Source organism: Silurus meridionalis, chromosome 17 (assembly GCF_014805685.1).
Source record: "Silurus meridionalis isolate SWU-2019-XX chromosome 17, ASM1480568v1, whole genome shotgun sequence".
In the NCBI taxonomy this organism is placed as follows: Eukaryota; Metazoa; Chordata; class Actinopteri; order Siluriformes; family Siluridae; genus Silurus; species Silurus meridionalis.
This window is the reverse complement of record NC_060900.1, coordinates 10,741,174-10,757,798: the sequence shown is the minus strand read 5'-3', so window position 1 is coordinate 10,757,798 and position 16,625 is coordinate 10,741,174. Positions and strand designations below refer to the sequence as shown.

The window sequence follows — 16,625 nt, the reverse complement described above, 5'->3', positions numbered from 1 at the left end:
GGGTTAAAGCCACTGTGGGTTTAAATAAAAAATCTTGATTCCCATTTTATTTTTGATAGTGAAAGCATTGGTAATGATAATATGTAAACAATGGTACATGTAAATGCATCAAGGCAGCCTTTACATTCAACAAAGTCAGTGCTTGAGTGATTGAATGAGTGAGTGAGGTGGGAAGTAACAAAGTACAAATACTTCGTTACTGTACTTAAGTAGTTTTTTCTGGTATCAGTACTTTACTATTTATTTTTTGGAAAAATGTTTTACTTTTACTCATTACATTTTTACACAAATATCTAGTTTCTCCTTCTTACATTTTCAAAACAGGTTTGTTACTTTATTTTTCATCTATTTGGTGAAATGTCAATATTCTTTCTTTTTATTGCTGCCGTTTCCAGCCCATCAACTGATTTCCTCTCTTTGTGCAGCTTTTTTCAATCTACCACAGGTTTATCATTTCCTGGCTCTCACCCAACACAGATGTAGGCTAGTTTACGAAGCTAACAATGAGCAGGGCAGAAGGTAACCTAAAGTATGGGGTTAACATGGATGAGACCGTGGAAGTCAGCTATGTAAACATGACTGAGAGCACAGACATTCCTGATTATTTAGCCTGAATATTTTCATTAGGTAACAACATTTTTTATTTGTTTTGTATTAATATATTAATTAAGGCTGTCAAAATAAAATAAAAAATATATATAAATAAATAAATATAAAAGAGGCAAAATTAAAACCTTAATTGCAACACACATTTATTCACAATGTCCTTTCTTTTCTCAGATATAAAAAAAAATTGTAAATAAACACAGAAACATTTGTTTTACTGATGCGGCAAGTCTCAAATCAGCACCAAAATCCGCCATGATGCACACATTCCACAATTTATTTTTTGAGTTCGACTAACTCACTGGAATGTTTTGTGGCATTTTGTCCGGAATTACCATCCGTGTCCGGAATTAACCATCCGTGTGGAATCATAGATACATTTAGAACAGATAAAAATGTGCGATTAAGTTGTAATTAATCATGAGTCAGCTCATGACAATCATGTAAATAATTGCGATTCAATATTTTAATCACTTGACAGCCCTAATATTATTATGACGTAATGTCCAGCTACCAGCATGACACTAAAACAGGTGTAGTAATGGCTACTTTTTACTTAAGTACATGTCAGAGCCCAAACTTCTTTACTTTAACTTGAGTAAAAAAGTATAGTCAGTATACGAGTGTTTTAAAACATGAGTACTATCACTTAAATGAAAGATGTCCATACTTTTGCCACCTCTGGTGTGTGTATATATAAGAACTGTGTATATGTTTTCAAAGCACCTTAATGGCTTTTCCGAGTTTAAAATCTAATTTATCAGTCACACATACACAACCATACAAATGGGCCATATGAGATGTCATTTGCGGACTGAGTGAGCAGGAATAGATGTGAAAATTCTTGGCAGCAGCTAATTAAATCAGTTTCTTTAAATATGAAACTACTGAGATTAATACAAATGATGCTTATCAATATTGAAGCTTTTTTGCATTCCTTTTGTATATTCATTATTGATTATTTAACAGTTACTGAGACCACCTATTACAGTTTTATTTTCCTTTTATGTGGGTTCTGTTCTAATATGTTCTATATGAAAAACTGCATGTATATAAACCGATCCTGTTCCCTTGTAGTAATTTTATAATTCTATGGATCTAAGCTTGAGAATGGAGAGCTCCCTTCTCCAATAGGAACCCAAACAAGATTTCTGTTACATACAGCAAATACATCAGCTATACAAACTTTTAATGCCAGTTAGGTGGAAAGCAGAGGTCATTCAGCCTAGCGGGCAGTGTTGAATGCCCTGCTGATCAGTTGATTGAAAATCTCTCTCTCTCTCTCTCTCTCTCACACACACTTTTTTTTTTTGAGCTCTTTTTATACCTTGTTTTTGTATTGAATGCATACAGCACGTTCAGTGCCGCACTGGCAGATGCAAAATACCTTTACAATAAACAACAAAAACAAAAAAATAACACAGCTAAACTGACCAAGATTAGCTACAGAAATCGGTAGGATTTTATGTCTTATAGTCTGATCATTTACACAATTAAGACAATTCAAGTATTTTTATTTACTCTCAGATATTTCTTTCTTTATTCAAATTTTGAAAATATATTTCAACCAAAATTTGAGCCATATTAATCCCTTTGGCTGAAAAATTAGAGAAGCCTTGTCTATGGTTTAATGCATAAATGTGAATTTTACCCTGGCCCTTAGAAGCTTTAAGCAGATTAATAAAAAAGGATGATAGCTTTTGCAGTCATTATATCTGATTAAACCTTGCTTGTTAGCTTAAGCTCTAGGAAAAACCCATTAAATAATTGATGTCAAAGAAAATGCCTACCATTGCTGGTGTGTTTTTTTTTTGGCCGGCTGGTTGTTAATTTTAATTGGCCAGATATTAAAGATTTTGAATTGCAGTGACATTCTGAGGTAGGATTGCCATTGCAACTTCACTAGCTTTGGCATAGCATGGCTACAGCTCTTAAATATTAAACATGAAATTCAAAGGATGAAATTAAATAAAGATTCATTAAAGGGGCTTATGCCTTTGGCCTGTCCCAGTCAGTGCAGCAGAATAAGAGGAATAATAGCCACTGTGCCAAACCTCGATAATGTATAGGGCTATTAAGAAACAACCCATAATCTGTTTATCATTCCACAGTTATTGCAGTGTAAGCACTGACACTTCTGGTTTCTATGTGACCTAGATCCTATTGTTTTCAGTGTGCTCCATTTTTGTTGTAGGAGGATACTAATATTTTCTATACAAAATTGTTTGTTAAACTGCAACATGTACTATAAATCTAAAATGTATATTATTTTAATAAAAAAATTGCATGATTAAAACTGATCAAATGTAATTTAAATTGTTTTATTACACTACTGGATTTCATTTCAGACATAAACCTGCCAGTTTCTCGATGATAAAGTAGTTCTTCATTAATTCCATAACAAGTAAAAATTTTGTCCTATTGCTTACCAACCATTCTACTGATCTTTAAAACAATTCTGCCAACTTCAGGTACAGAGCAACACTGAGCTCAGCATCATCAAAAGACAAGCAGTCTCTAGTGTGTTGGTTTTGTCTAGAGACAAACAGAGACCATGTCATGCTCTCATGCATAATAGTGCACAAGCTCTGTCTGATAATCGCTTAATTAGTCTGCGAGCCAAACGGAAATTACAGCAGGAGGCTTGGGACCATCAACTTGATGGACCCGAACGAAACAGCTTGAAGCGATCACACTGTGTAGTGTACAGTGCCTCGACCACCTTGACACCTTGACACCCTTCCCTCTCCTTTCCCAACCCTCTTTTTTTATTTTTTTCTCCCTAGGTATCTAACTGGTTTGGTAACAAGAGGATTCGTTACAAGAAGAACATTGGCAAGTTCCAGGAGGAGGCCAATCTGTATGCTGCCAAGACTGCTGTGAACGCAGCACATGCTGTGGCTGCTGCTGTGCAGAACAGTCAGACAAACTCCCCCACGACACCCAATTCTGGTAAGCATCACCAAATCTGGACCATCACCCCCTAATTCTCCATCTTCTTATTATCTTAATGATGTGACCTCAAGTTCTCTTAGACTAGAGGATTGTCATATCACATTAAAATTAAACTTCACTGTAGTGCCTTCTACAACATGCTTGCCTCACAAATCAAGTACAGTTAAGGAGACCGGTGAAGAAAAGAAAAAAAAAAAGTTCTATGCTACTTATACTTTCCTCTCTTACTATACTCCTGTTGTTGTTACCTCTAGAATATGGCCAGCATTGACTAGTAGAAAGCGATTTAAAGGGATCCCCTTTTTCTTGCATCCAGGATTCCAGATGAAAGATGAAGAATTTAACCTGGATTCTGCAGACAACAAAAACACTCTTTTAACCAGCATGTTTACTGGTACTGAACTTTTCTTTAGTTTCTATCTGTTTTTACTGTCAATAGTAGAGGATCCCTTACTCAATAGTCCATTAGAATAGCAGTTGTTATTAAACTGCAAATGGCAGGCTGCTATTCTCATACATACACTTTGTGTATGTATTTGTGTTTTTTATTTGTTTTTTGTTTTTTTTTTGTTAATTTTTAAAGTTGAAAATATACTGTTGGTCAATTCCATTTATTTCCAATGTCAAAAGAATTAAATATTTTAAAAAAATTTTGCCCCACAATTGCTTAAATGTCTTTGCTTCCTGTGTTGTTTGTGGTTGTAGCTATAGTATGTGTATGTGCCAAATGGCATGAATATAATGTAACTTTTTGTGAGTGTGCAAGTCCCCTTGTTTTCTTTACTTTTTAAAGTTATTTAGACACTTACATCTTTCCTTTTTAGGTTCGTCAGGTTCTTTTAACCTCCCAAACTCGGGGAACATGTTCATGAGCATGCAGAATCCGAATGGTGATTCTTACCAAGGGGCACAAGTCGGAGCCAATGTGCAGTCACAGGTAGGCTCTACGTACAGGGACTGGGGCTGTATGCCAGAACAAAAATAAAATCTATTAATTAGTTAGTCATTCTCAGTGCAGCCTCAAAAACCAATTTACAGATAATTACATTCACGAATCTCAATGAATTATATGCTCTATCTCCAGGCCATTTATAGCAAAACATAAGTAATTGTTGACAACCGATACATGACGTGGCCATGATCAGACAATTTGAACAATTCATAATTGCCCTTTCATTATTTTTTATAAATCTTGACTTTCAGCAGCCAATATAAGCACATCGTCATCGAAGTGATACACATCCCATTTTACAGTTGATGTTGCAAATGCATTTGGCTCTGACTTTTGCTCTTGGGTTGGTATTGAGTGTATGTTACTTTACTTTCCTGTGTCTGTTTAGTTGTGCTTGTCTATTTTTGGTTTACTCTGTTATACCTCTCATTGTCACCAGAAAACTATTTCCTGATAGGAAGGAACACAGTTTTTCTATGGTTACAGATTAATGCTAAACATCAAATTTATTTTTTGCATGTTATCATTGCTCTTTTAACATGCTGCATCATGTATTATTATTAATATCAAAATACAAATTTGTGTAATTAATGTGATTGTCAATTTACAGATATATATATCTTTTCATTATGAAAAAAAAATGCAAATGATCAGTTGCCTTATATAAATGTTAAACAAAGACATAGTTTGCTCAGCTCAGTTCTGTTAAATGACTCCATCAATTGATACGCATCAATATCATGTCAATATGGCAGACCATAGAAAAACACAAGCCTTATTATTTTGTGGTAGCAGTGATAAGGTTTAGAACAGTTTTTTTTTATGGCTCATAATTTTTTAATTGTTATCCTAGCTGCTTGTAGAATTGAGATGGCAGACAATTATGCAAGTGCATTATTTTTGACATAATCCCAGACAAGCTTGCATTTATATAAACAACTGCCTGCATTCTAATTGATTGGAAAAGTAAATTTGATATTTTATTAGTCCTTTGCTTTGCTTCTATCTTTAAATCAATTAATACAATAAATGTATTCCTCCACTGTGTAGATCTGAGTGTTTTATATATATTAGCACAGGCATAAATGTTTTTTTTCTGATGTTTTTCTAATGCAGAAACTTGATAAGCTTGACTTCCTGTTGTGTTCTCTGCAGGTGGATACCCTGCGCCATGTTATCAGTCAGACAGCAGGATACAATGATGATCTGGGGGGTAACTCCATGTACAGTCCACGTGGCTTGGATGTAAGTGAATTCTGACACATCACAAAATCAGCAATACACTGAAACCATTGATAGGCAACATAAATAAAATTAATTACATAGGCAGGACAACAGGTCTTGAGGTGTATTCCTGGTGTGGAGTGTTTAGAACCTAAAAAGGGTGGCTCGTTGATGCACGTGGTTCAAATATTCAATTCAATTAATTTTTATTTGTATAGCGCTTTTAACAATGAACATTGTCTCAAAGCAGCTTTACACAGATAATGTGGTGATTAATCAGTTGGGCTAAATATAGGTTAGCCCAACTGATATTATCCCACAATAGAGCTTCTGCATCACAGATTTCTGGAAATTTGAATACTGTCTAACATAATTTTAATAGAGTACACAGTTTTGCGCATCTTGTCATAAACAAACTTCAGTTTAAAGCACTGTAAACCTCTAAAGTAAAGTTATACATGGCAAAAGTATTCCCTAAGGGTAGTGGCTCTTTAGGCAGGATAATGTTCCCCGCCACTCTGCAAAAGTTGTTCAGAAATGGTTTGAGTAACAGGACAAACAGATGTTAACTCCAAATACCACAGACCATAATCAATCAAGCATCTGTTGACAAACAATTTAAGATATGCTGCTAACATTTAAAGCCACAGCATATCCTTATGTGGTGTTGATGTCAGGTTAGGTCAGAGCTGTTTTAGTAGCAGAAGGGGCACCTACACAATAATAAGCAAGTGATTTTAATGTTATGGCTGATTTTTGCTTGGTGTAATTATTGATTATAATTTATTATAATATTGTGATTGTTGTACATATTAGTGACATCACATGCTTAATTGATTGTCATAGTCAGTCCCTTCCAAAAGTACTGGAATCTCTTTGCACTGAGAACATTTGTATTTGAGAACAAAAATATTACTATTGTATCAGTGTCAGCTTTTATGTCAGATTTTATTTTCTGATATTCAAATCTCGATGTGTTATCAACTAGATATGCCACATTTTCCAAATAATCAGAAACACTGGGTCAATGTGATTATGTGACTGGTTTAAACAATTATTAGCTCTGAATATCCTCTCTTGATTTGAGCCATTGGTTTCACCTACAGACACTGCATTTGTTGTTTAACAATTGTCATTTTGCATATGTGATCCCATTTATAAATTAAATAATTCTACAGATGGACCAGGAAGTGTCAGTGTAAATTTCAGTAGAAAGACATCTCTCAAATACTTTAAAACATTTATCACACTAATGTACTAAATGTTTGCACGTGTAAAAACAATTTACTAACAGAGTCTACAAAGGATTTACATGAGCAAAGTTATCTGTTTTGTAAATAAATATTTAGCCTGGGTGTTTCTACATGAAAATATAAAATGCAGGTCAGTGTCATTGCGAATCGATAAATTTTGAACATGCAAAATATTTTCTCTTAGCCTAAAAATGGAATTGCGATTGTATGGAAAAATGTATACATTCATGCTGCCCCAAGATTTTTACATTTTATTTATTTATTTATTTATTTATTGGAAAATGCCATGTCTGACAGTTAGAGACAAAATTGTTTATTTTACTGTTTAGCATCTATAAAGACAATTAGTTGATTGTTATGCCTAAAAAATCAAACATAATCAAACCATGAAAGTCTGTGAAAATGTAGTGTCTACCTATTTTTTTTATAACATTTTTCCTATTAAAATTTTCTTTATATACCCCTATACATATAAATGTAAATAGACACTTTAAACTCTGGACTCGCACAGCACAGTGCACTTTATATTTTTATACCACACCATACCACACACGGTCACTTTACACCACACCATTCCACACTCGGACACTTTATGGACACTTTACACCACACCATACCGCTTTATGGACACTTTATGGACAATCAAAAACCACCTTTAATTGTTTACTATTGTTTACTGTTGTTTACCGTTTTACTGCTTACTGCCATAAGCATATTTTGTATATACATCTTTTTCTCCCCATTCTATTCCCTCATGCCGGACCGTCGTAAAAAGCATTTCACTGCATGTTGTACCCTGTATGTATGTGTATGTGACAAATAAAATTTGATTTGATTTTGATTTGATTTGAAATATACATTTTTCACTGATTTTAGTCACATACTGTAGACTTCACAGCTCGTTCATTTTGTAAAATGCAGTTACTTCGAATTAATTTTTTTCATTAGGGCAAATGTCAGCACACTCTGGTAAACAATTCATGCTCTTGAAATTTTGGCAATGAATATGTATGCTTTGTCAGGAAAGAAAAATTTATTAATGATTAAACTGGCATAATCTGATCATTCAGAGCATTCACATAGTCATTGTGACTACATTTTATTGCCTAGACACAGAAATCATGACATTTTTCCATTTCTCCACGTTCCAATCTTTATACCACAGTATAGCTGTCAGGGAGTTCCCTGCTCCGTCTCCTGTGCGGGCGCTCTTCGCTCAACTACTGATTTGGATCACCTGCAGCTCATTCAACCACTGATTACCTGCCTATTTAAACCCCTCACCTTCACACACTCACCGTCCGTTATTGCTCGTACATGTGTTTTGTTTCCCTACTGTGGTTTTCACTGACGCTTCCCCGTTGCGCTCTGCTCTGCGCTTCCCTTCGCGCACCTTGGGGATTTATCATCACGAACCGCCTTGCATTGCGGTTCGAGACTCTGTGGGCCGCGCTCCAGTTAGCGCACCACTGGATATAACCTTTTGCATGTGTTCTGTGTTGGCATCGCCTCTATTCTGACATTAAACATTGCTTTGTTTCACTTCGGCTTCCGCCTCAGCTTCTCGCATTACAATAGCATCTAAGAACATCTAATACATCTAAGAACGGTCTGTAGTTTTGAGGATTGTTGCCCAATTTGTGTCATACAGAATTTAGCCTGCTAAACTATGCACTGATATCAAGTGTCCTCTTTGGTCTGGACATCCATTGTTTCCACAAATTGTGTAAAATGTCCAAATTCCAAATGATTTTTGATAGACTCTTTCTCTTTAAAATACACTTTTTTTTTTATTCCCAACCATGTTACTAATTTGTTGCCAATTAACCTAATTAGTTGCTAAATATTCCTCCAGCTTTTTTAAGTAACATGCACTAACTGCACCCATCAAATTCAAACTTACCCTATTTCTTTCCTTTACATTTTATATTTCCTTAGTTTCCTTAGTAGAAATTATGTATCTACTCTAACTAGACAGATGTAAAATTACCAAATAATACTCCATGTCAACAGGGTTGAACAGAAATTATTTAAATGCTTCTATATTGTTCATAGAGACTAGGTATAATAGAGGAAAGGAGAAGAAAAGGTACTCTCCAACTAAGGCCAAATTTTTTAAGGGAGCCCTTTATCTCAGTCAAAATTATTCAGTTAAGCTGGGTGGAAGGCAAGACCTTCAACATAAATTTGACTTATTGTACCTTAGACGTTACACTTAGCCTACTATAAGCATACACTCTTCAAGCCAGATACCGAATTACATTTTTTTTAAACACTTTTTTATTAATTTTTGTGACCTTATATTTTGCTTCTAATATTTACAATTTCGTGTTATCAACTTTTTTTAAAAATATTTCTAATGGATTTTCTTAATTTGTTTTCTGTTGCAGGCTAATGGGGTATGGCAAGATGCTATGACCCCATCTTCTGTGATCTCCCCTACAGAAGGTCCTGGTAGTGTGCACTCTGATACCTCGAACTGATCTCTACATGGACATACTGACCAATCAGAGACTAATTCATCAGACATCACAACTACCATCTTCACAAATTCATTCAGCAGAACAAATCTTTAAATCTTTTACATCTTTTAGGGATTGAATATTCTGCTCTCAACAGACTATGTCTGTACATTATTTTACTAATAATTGCTAATACATTCTCAGATGTTTTGTTAATTACAAACATATTTTTTATTATTTTCTGTGAATGTGTGTAGATATACTTCATTTCTCCTTTATGTTTAGACATTTAGAACATAAAGGCAGTTAATCTAATAAATTCCAGTAAAGTAGATGATTAATTTATTCAGAAAATAATGCAAGTTATAGATTTTTTTTCATTATATTAGTTTCACATTCTATGGGATATAAATTTTTGTATGACACAAAATAAAGTCTTACAATTCAGCCAGTATGTATAAGAACTCTATTTTGATATGCCTCTGTTTGGAGACATAATGAAAAACATTCCTGTGTATAATATAACTTAAAAGTGTTTATACATTTCACAAATCAATACATGGCTTCATTACCTCATATTGATGGAATTGACAGAATACCAACATTACTACATTTCTTAAGCTTAGAGTTCTCTCACTGACTACCTCTCAACAAAATCAACATTATTTGATCTGTTCCATTGTAATTTTTATATAATGGTATGTGGGTGCATCTTTTAATTCACCCCTTTCATGTAATTTAATGTACATTTTAATCTTTTAAGAAAAAACTTTGCTTTCTTGCGACATAAAAAAATATTAAGACAATAAAACAAAATAATACCATAGAGAGTGAGAGAATTTTAGGGGAGGGTATAGTAGAGGAATATGGAAATGAAAATAAATAGTTGAACTGCTGTAAGTTATAAAACCACTTCGAATGTTATTCATCCAGTGACTAATTTACTTTAAATAAAATAATTAAATAATTAATGTAATGCATACATGGTCCAGTTAAAACTGTACAATTCAGGTCCTGTATTACAGGACCCTCTGACTTACATTTTCTTTTTTGTATTGTATGTGAATTCTGAAATGGATTTAAAAGATCATGAACATTTATTTGTGGCAGTGATTATAATGTATTACTGATGTTTTGTGTTCCTTTTAACCAGACTACAGCTTGGACTGAACAGTCTTCCTTGTGGTAGTAATGTGTGATTCCAAACATGAATAAACATTATCTCCTTTCATAATGGAACACTTTGATTACTTTTTTGGAGGCAATCCAACAAACACTCAAATAAACAATCAAACAGGATTTAGGATAATTTTGGTATTTAATGAACTTCCACTACATACTATCCATATTTATATACATTAAACCTTTTGACTTTGAAAACATATGGAAAGAGTGTACTGTTTGTATTTAAAAGCATAAAAAACAATATGACCACAAATGAACATTTGTTTGACAGTATTTATGGTCATGGGAAAAAGAAAATATATGCATTTTAAATTCTGTTTTTATTTCCTGTATTAGTGCTAAAGTGGTCCTCAGTATATTGATTTAATTCTCCCCCGAAAAGTTAACTTTTTGTTAGCAATGTTTGGCAAATGCTGATTTGAGGTCTTTTGTAGAAAATAGACTTAACTCTAGTTTTTGGGCTATTGTACTATTTTTCTCAGATTCTGTTTCAGGGGCAAGAATAAATTATCCTCTAAATATGTTCTGGTGCATCATTCCATTCATGTTATTTTTATTGAGGTGTAATGCCTAATAATGTTTGCAGAGAAGCAGCCACATATTATGAGGTTACCACATCCCTACTTCATCGGGTATGGTGTTTTGGAAACATGTACAACCTGTTATGATTTTCCATCCTTTGTTTCAAAGGAGTACTCATATGTTCTGATATGCAAAATGGAGCCTCAATCAATCTTTCAGTAATTTTTGTGTAATTGTTTGCAAAAGGCAAATAAACCAACATTTCCACCCAATTTACAAAAAGTTCAGAAATGCTTGTTTTCTTTGTACTTGTGTGCATATGTTGAGCACTCAAACTGCAAAGTGCATTCTCAACACAGCTTATTCACATCTAGTTTTTAGAATCTTCTTTGCTTTGATGATAATGATTTAATGATATTTATAAACATTTTGTGATTGAAACCATTTGGTAATGAATGTAATGGTTATTGTATGATAGTTTGTAGTGTAACAAAGTGTTTTTTTTATTTTTTTGTCACAATTAACAACCCAGCATTCATCCTTTGAAGAAAATAATACTAGGCTTTACACATTCTTCCAGTACACTCATGTGGTTCCATTTTGTGTAAAAATTAATTGTCAAAGTATTATTAATTATTATAGGGTTTTAAGATATAGAGAAATAAAAAAACATTGAGTCATGAGGGTCTTCTTAATACTTAATTGTAAATTCCATTCAACAAATGATAGATACATATGACCTTTTACCAGTAATTTTAACACACTTTTTTTACTACCTATGCTCATGTTTTCCATCTTGCATTTTCTGTGTAATTTTGTTTTCTTCAATTGTTTCCATATCTAGCCTTCTACTTTCTAGTGCTAAGTGCATTATATCACTTGACAGAGGAAAGCAGGTCATCGAGGTTGTGGACAGGGGGATCGGAAATGATTAACCTTGTCTGTTTTCCCATTTTGGGGGAGTAAATTTCCTGAAGAAAAGGCAGTAAAACAGCTTTAGTCCTCTCAGCAGGCCAGACTATTTTATGTAGTCTTCGAAATTAAATCAAAGTACATGTTCAGTATTGTACATTTTTTTTACACTCGAGCTGAAGCTTTGGTATGTTTAGAGAATAAATAAACATGCTCTTTTGTCATTTGACTGTAAAGGTAAAGGGATGCCGGTCAATGGTTCGCATGGGAAAAAGAAGGTTATAGGCATGCCATTGTATTGTACAGGTATTGTAGCATTCTGGACCACTTGCAGAGGTCAAAGGTCCTTCAGAGGAAGACCCGCCAGAATTGAGTTGCAGAAATCTATGTTGAGGGACGAAACAGTAAATATGTTAAAGCGTTGGAATTGGATTAGAGGGTGTACTATCAACAATCAAATGCCAGTACTATCAAGCTGCTACCACTGGGAAGTTGAGCAAATATCTTAACCCTCAGCTGCTCAGGTGTATAAATTGTCATTACACGTATTACAGTCAAAGAAATACAGTTGGCATCAAACCAAAAATGAATTGGTAGCAGTGTAAAACAGTTGCATGTGTACAGGTTGGTAAGGCTTTGATATATAATATATATTAAAAAAAATAATGACAAATGAATACTATGAACATAAATAAACAGTACACCTAAAGGAAGTTATATAAAATTTTTGATTGCTGGAGATCATTCTGTCATGTTGAGTTAGAATAACTGACTAGAAGCTTTAAAATCATTGTCCTTCCTCTGTTAACTTTGGTTGCCTGCAAGGAAACATTTGCAGTCATCATTGCTTTGCACAAAAAGAGATTTCACAGGCAAAGATATTGCTGCTAGTAAGATTGCTCCTAAATCAACATTTATCATCAAGAACTTTAAGGGGAGTGGTTTCATTTTGTGAAGAAGTCTTCAGGGTGCCCAAAAAGAAGTCTAGCAAGTACCAGGATCATCTCCTAAAGTTGATTTAGCTGTAGGATCAGAGCACCACTAGTGCAGAGCTTTCTTAGGAATGGCAGCAGGCAGGTTTGAGTGCATCTGCACGATCTGTGAAGTGAAGTGAAGTGAAGACTTGACAAGTCAAGTCTTATAGCACTTTTTACAACAGACATTGTCTCAAAGCAGCTTTAAAGAATTTAACAGTTAATGTGAACAATGTGTATTTATCCCTGATGAGCAAGCCATGGCAACTGTGGCAAGGAAAAACTTCCTTAGATGTTATGAGGAAGAAACCTTGAGAGGAACCAGACGTCCCTTTCGTGATCAGGCGGCGGTACAACGTCCCTTCCGCGGCCAGTTGGCAGTACAACGTCCGTTTCGCGGCCTGTTGGCGGTGAGACGCCTTTGTTGCTCCCAGAAAATGTCTCCAGTGAAGCAACACCCCCAGCGGGACTCACGAACTGAGCAGCACCCCCAGCGAGGAGAGACGGTTGGGTGATGTCCCCAGTGGAACTGGGAGGCTGGGCAGTGTACTCCGTGGGGCTTGGAGACCGGAGCTTGGGTTTGCGCCTCCTGCCGTCGGCCATACGGCCCGGGGCCTTCCCAGAAGCATGGGGGCTGAAGTGAAGGACCGCCGCTATCATCCCGAACATCCCCGGGAATTGCCTGATGAAACTGCCAAACAAGCCAAAATTGCCCCGTTCGTGCACCATAAATTTACTGGCCTATAAAGAGCCTCCCCAGACAGGAAAGAAATGCAGAACGCAAACTTGGCTTGTTTAGTGTGGAATTGGGATGACTGTGTATCGATGCATGTGTTGTAGGAATCCTCTCCACTCGGTCACTTCGCTGGAGAAGCGAGCCGAGAATGCCATCGGGCTCTCTGAGGTGCGTGGCGCCACCAGTGAGCATGACTCCCGATGATCAGCAGTGAGCTTCCGGGTGGGATCCAAAGCGGAACTGGGCTGCTGATCCATTGCGGTAGTGTGATTCTTTCTTTTGCGTTTGAGGTTGGATCTTCTGTCAGGACAGTGACCATGCGAAGGAAAAGGGAGTAACTCAATCATAGACTTTATTGATGTTCAGGAAATAAGTCCGGGAGAGTTACGAACCGTAATGCGGGTATAGTCCGTAATGTGGGTATAATCCATAAAGTGGGTAGGATCCGGAACGCGGGTGTAATCCGTAAAGCGGGTAGGATCAGTAATGCGGGTATAATCATAAAGTGGGTAGGATCCATAACACGGGTAGGATCCGTAAAGCAGGTAGGATCCTTCATAAGATTTTTAATATAAACTGATGACACATGTGGCTTTTAAACACAGTATTTGTTTTGATTGCTCCAGGACTAATTTCATGTATTTATATATGAAATAAAAATAATGTTCAATGCAGGAAATATATATCCATGGCACTTTATCATCTATAACTCAATATCTTTTTGAGGAATATCAACTTTGATGATTGACAGTAAAGCTCAAAGTGTCTTCTTTCCAAAGAAATCTAAATAGTGTATGTAGCACATTTTTATCAGGAATTGTTAACATTTAAAATTAGGTAGGGCATTTCAGCTTTAAGTCCTAAAATTTGGGCAGGGTGGGACAGGGAGGGGCGAACCAGACATTATCTCAAATAAATGTTTGTAGGAATCTCAAATATAAACTCATGAGACAGGGATTTTAACCCATCACTTTTCTGGAATGCTACATTACTGATTTCATGTATTTATATATGAGAAAAAAGATTTTAATTCAGGAAAATTATTTTCACGGTACTTTATTGTTTTACTTTTTATAACTTACAATCTTTTTAATCAATATCAACTTTGAATAATGGCCAGTAAAATTTTAAGTGTCTTCTTTTTAAAGATATTTAAATTGTGTATGTAGCCCACTTTTATCACTCCATTGGTGAAGTCATACATGGGTTTTCTTACCACTGCTATGCAAATGACACTAAACTCATCTTTTCTTTCCCTCCCTCAGATACCACAGTTTCCCCTCAGATCTCAGCATGCTTGACAAACATATCTTCATGGATAAGTACTCATCAATTAAAACTCAAGCTCAGCAAAACACAACTGCTGGTCATCCCAGGTGATTCATCTCCAGGTCAAGATTTCAGAATAACTCTTCATGACTCTGCTCTCCCCTTCAGCCACTGCTCGCAACCTTGGGTTAACTATGGACAATCAACTGTCCTTCTCCTCACATTTTGCAAATGTGCCTCGATTTCTTCTCTACAAAATCCAAAAGATTCGACCATTTATGTCCACACAGGCTGCCCAGGTGCTTGTTCAGTCTCTTCGTCATTTCGAGACTGGACTACTGCATCCCTCTGCAAGCAGGTCATCCTCTGAACACTATTCGTTCACTGCAAATGATCCAAAACAAAGCTGCACGATTTTAGGGACTCAAAGCACTTTTTTACGTCGCTCTGGACAAAGGAGTCTGCTAAATTCTGCAAATGTTAATGTAAATGTAAATGAAGAAAATAAATTGTTGGGAATAAAAAAAAATTTTTTATGGAACAAATATTATAATTTAGACTGTAAATGTAGGTCAGTGGTTCTGGTAGTGTTTTTTTTTTCAGCAGAGAAGGCTTTGCTGGCCCTGACGGCCCACCACTCCTAACAAGATTTACTTAAAAACAGCAAGGGCCAAACTTTCCCGAACGTGACTTCAACCAAATCATTTTTTGAGCCACACTCAAGCGTGCACTGCTGAACTTCCAGCAGCACATTACCTGCCCCACCAGGGGCGAAAGGACGCTGGACCACTGCTACACACCATTCAAGAACAGCTACAAGGCACCAGCACGTCCACCATTTGGGAAATCAGACCCTGCCGCCATCTTCCTCATGCCTGTATACAAACAAAGGCTGAAACAGGAAGCTCCAGTTCAGAGGGAGGTCGCACCCTGGACTGACCAATCGGTGGCAGGACGCTTTAGATGACGCAGACTGGGACATGTTCAGGCACAGCTCTGATGACATCAACATGTTTACGGAAGTGGTTGTGGGATTCATCAGGAAACTAGCAGAGGATATGGTACAGAAAACCACCACCAGAACGGTTCCCAACCAGAAGCTTTGGGTGTATAAAACTATATGCGATGCTCTGAGATCCCACTCCGCTGTCTACAACACAGGGCTCACCACCGAGGACATGGGCGAGTACAAGGATGCGTCTTACAGTGTGCTCAAAGCGGTGAAGGAAGCCAAGTTGCGCTACGGGAGAAATCTAGAGTCACAGTTTCAACATAGTGGCTCTAGGAGCCTGTGGCAGGGACTAAGTAACATCACAGACTATAAAACACCATCTTCCAGAATGGGGATTGAGGACGCTCATTTCCCACGCTCATCTTTTATGCTTGTTTCGAGACGGCAATCATACCAAATCTCATTAATTTGTACCCTGTCAATATCTGCCATACGCATCCACCCCTGTCTAGAATTCATGTATATACATATATTTTCTATACCTTATACTTTTTTATCTACTTTATTTTTTTTATCCTTATATTCAATTCCTGTTTTCATGCTTAAATGTTGGACAGTCTTAT

General features: G+C 36.0%; 1 protein-coding gene across 8 annotated transcripts in view; it reads left to right on the top strand.

Moving 5' to 3' along the window:
- Nucleotides 1–10,686, top strand: part of pbx3b (pre-B-cell leukemia homeobox 3b) — a 125,553-nt gene extending 114,867 nt beyond the window's left edge. For 4 of the 8 annotated variants that reach the window (XM_046871787.1, XM_046871788.1, XM_046871785.1 and 1 more), the window contains 5 exons: nucleotides 3,393–3,558; nucleotides 3,878–3,955; nucleotides 4,386–4,498; nucleotides 5,669–5,758; nucleotides 9,381–10,686. In XM_046871787.1, the coding sequence (XP_046727743.1) occupies nucleotides 3,393–3,558; nucleotides 3,878–3,955; nucleotides 4,386–4,498; nucleotides 5,669–5,758; nucleotides 9,381–9,473 (540 nt within the window). In that variant the 3' untranslated portion in view covers nucleotides 9,474–10,686. The remainder of the gene's footprint in view (nucleotides 1–3,392; nucleotides 3,559–3,877; nucleotides 3,956–4,385; nucleotides 4,499–5,668; nucleotides 5,759–9,380) is intronic. The other 4 variants (XM_046871789.1, XM_046871790.1, XM_046871791.1 and 1 more) reach the window with 2 other exon arrangements.
- The last annotated feature ends 5,939 nt before the right edge of the window (nucleotides 10,687–16,625 follow it).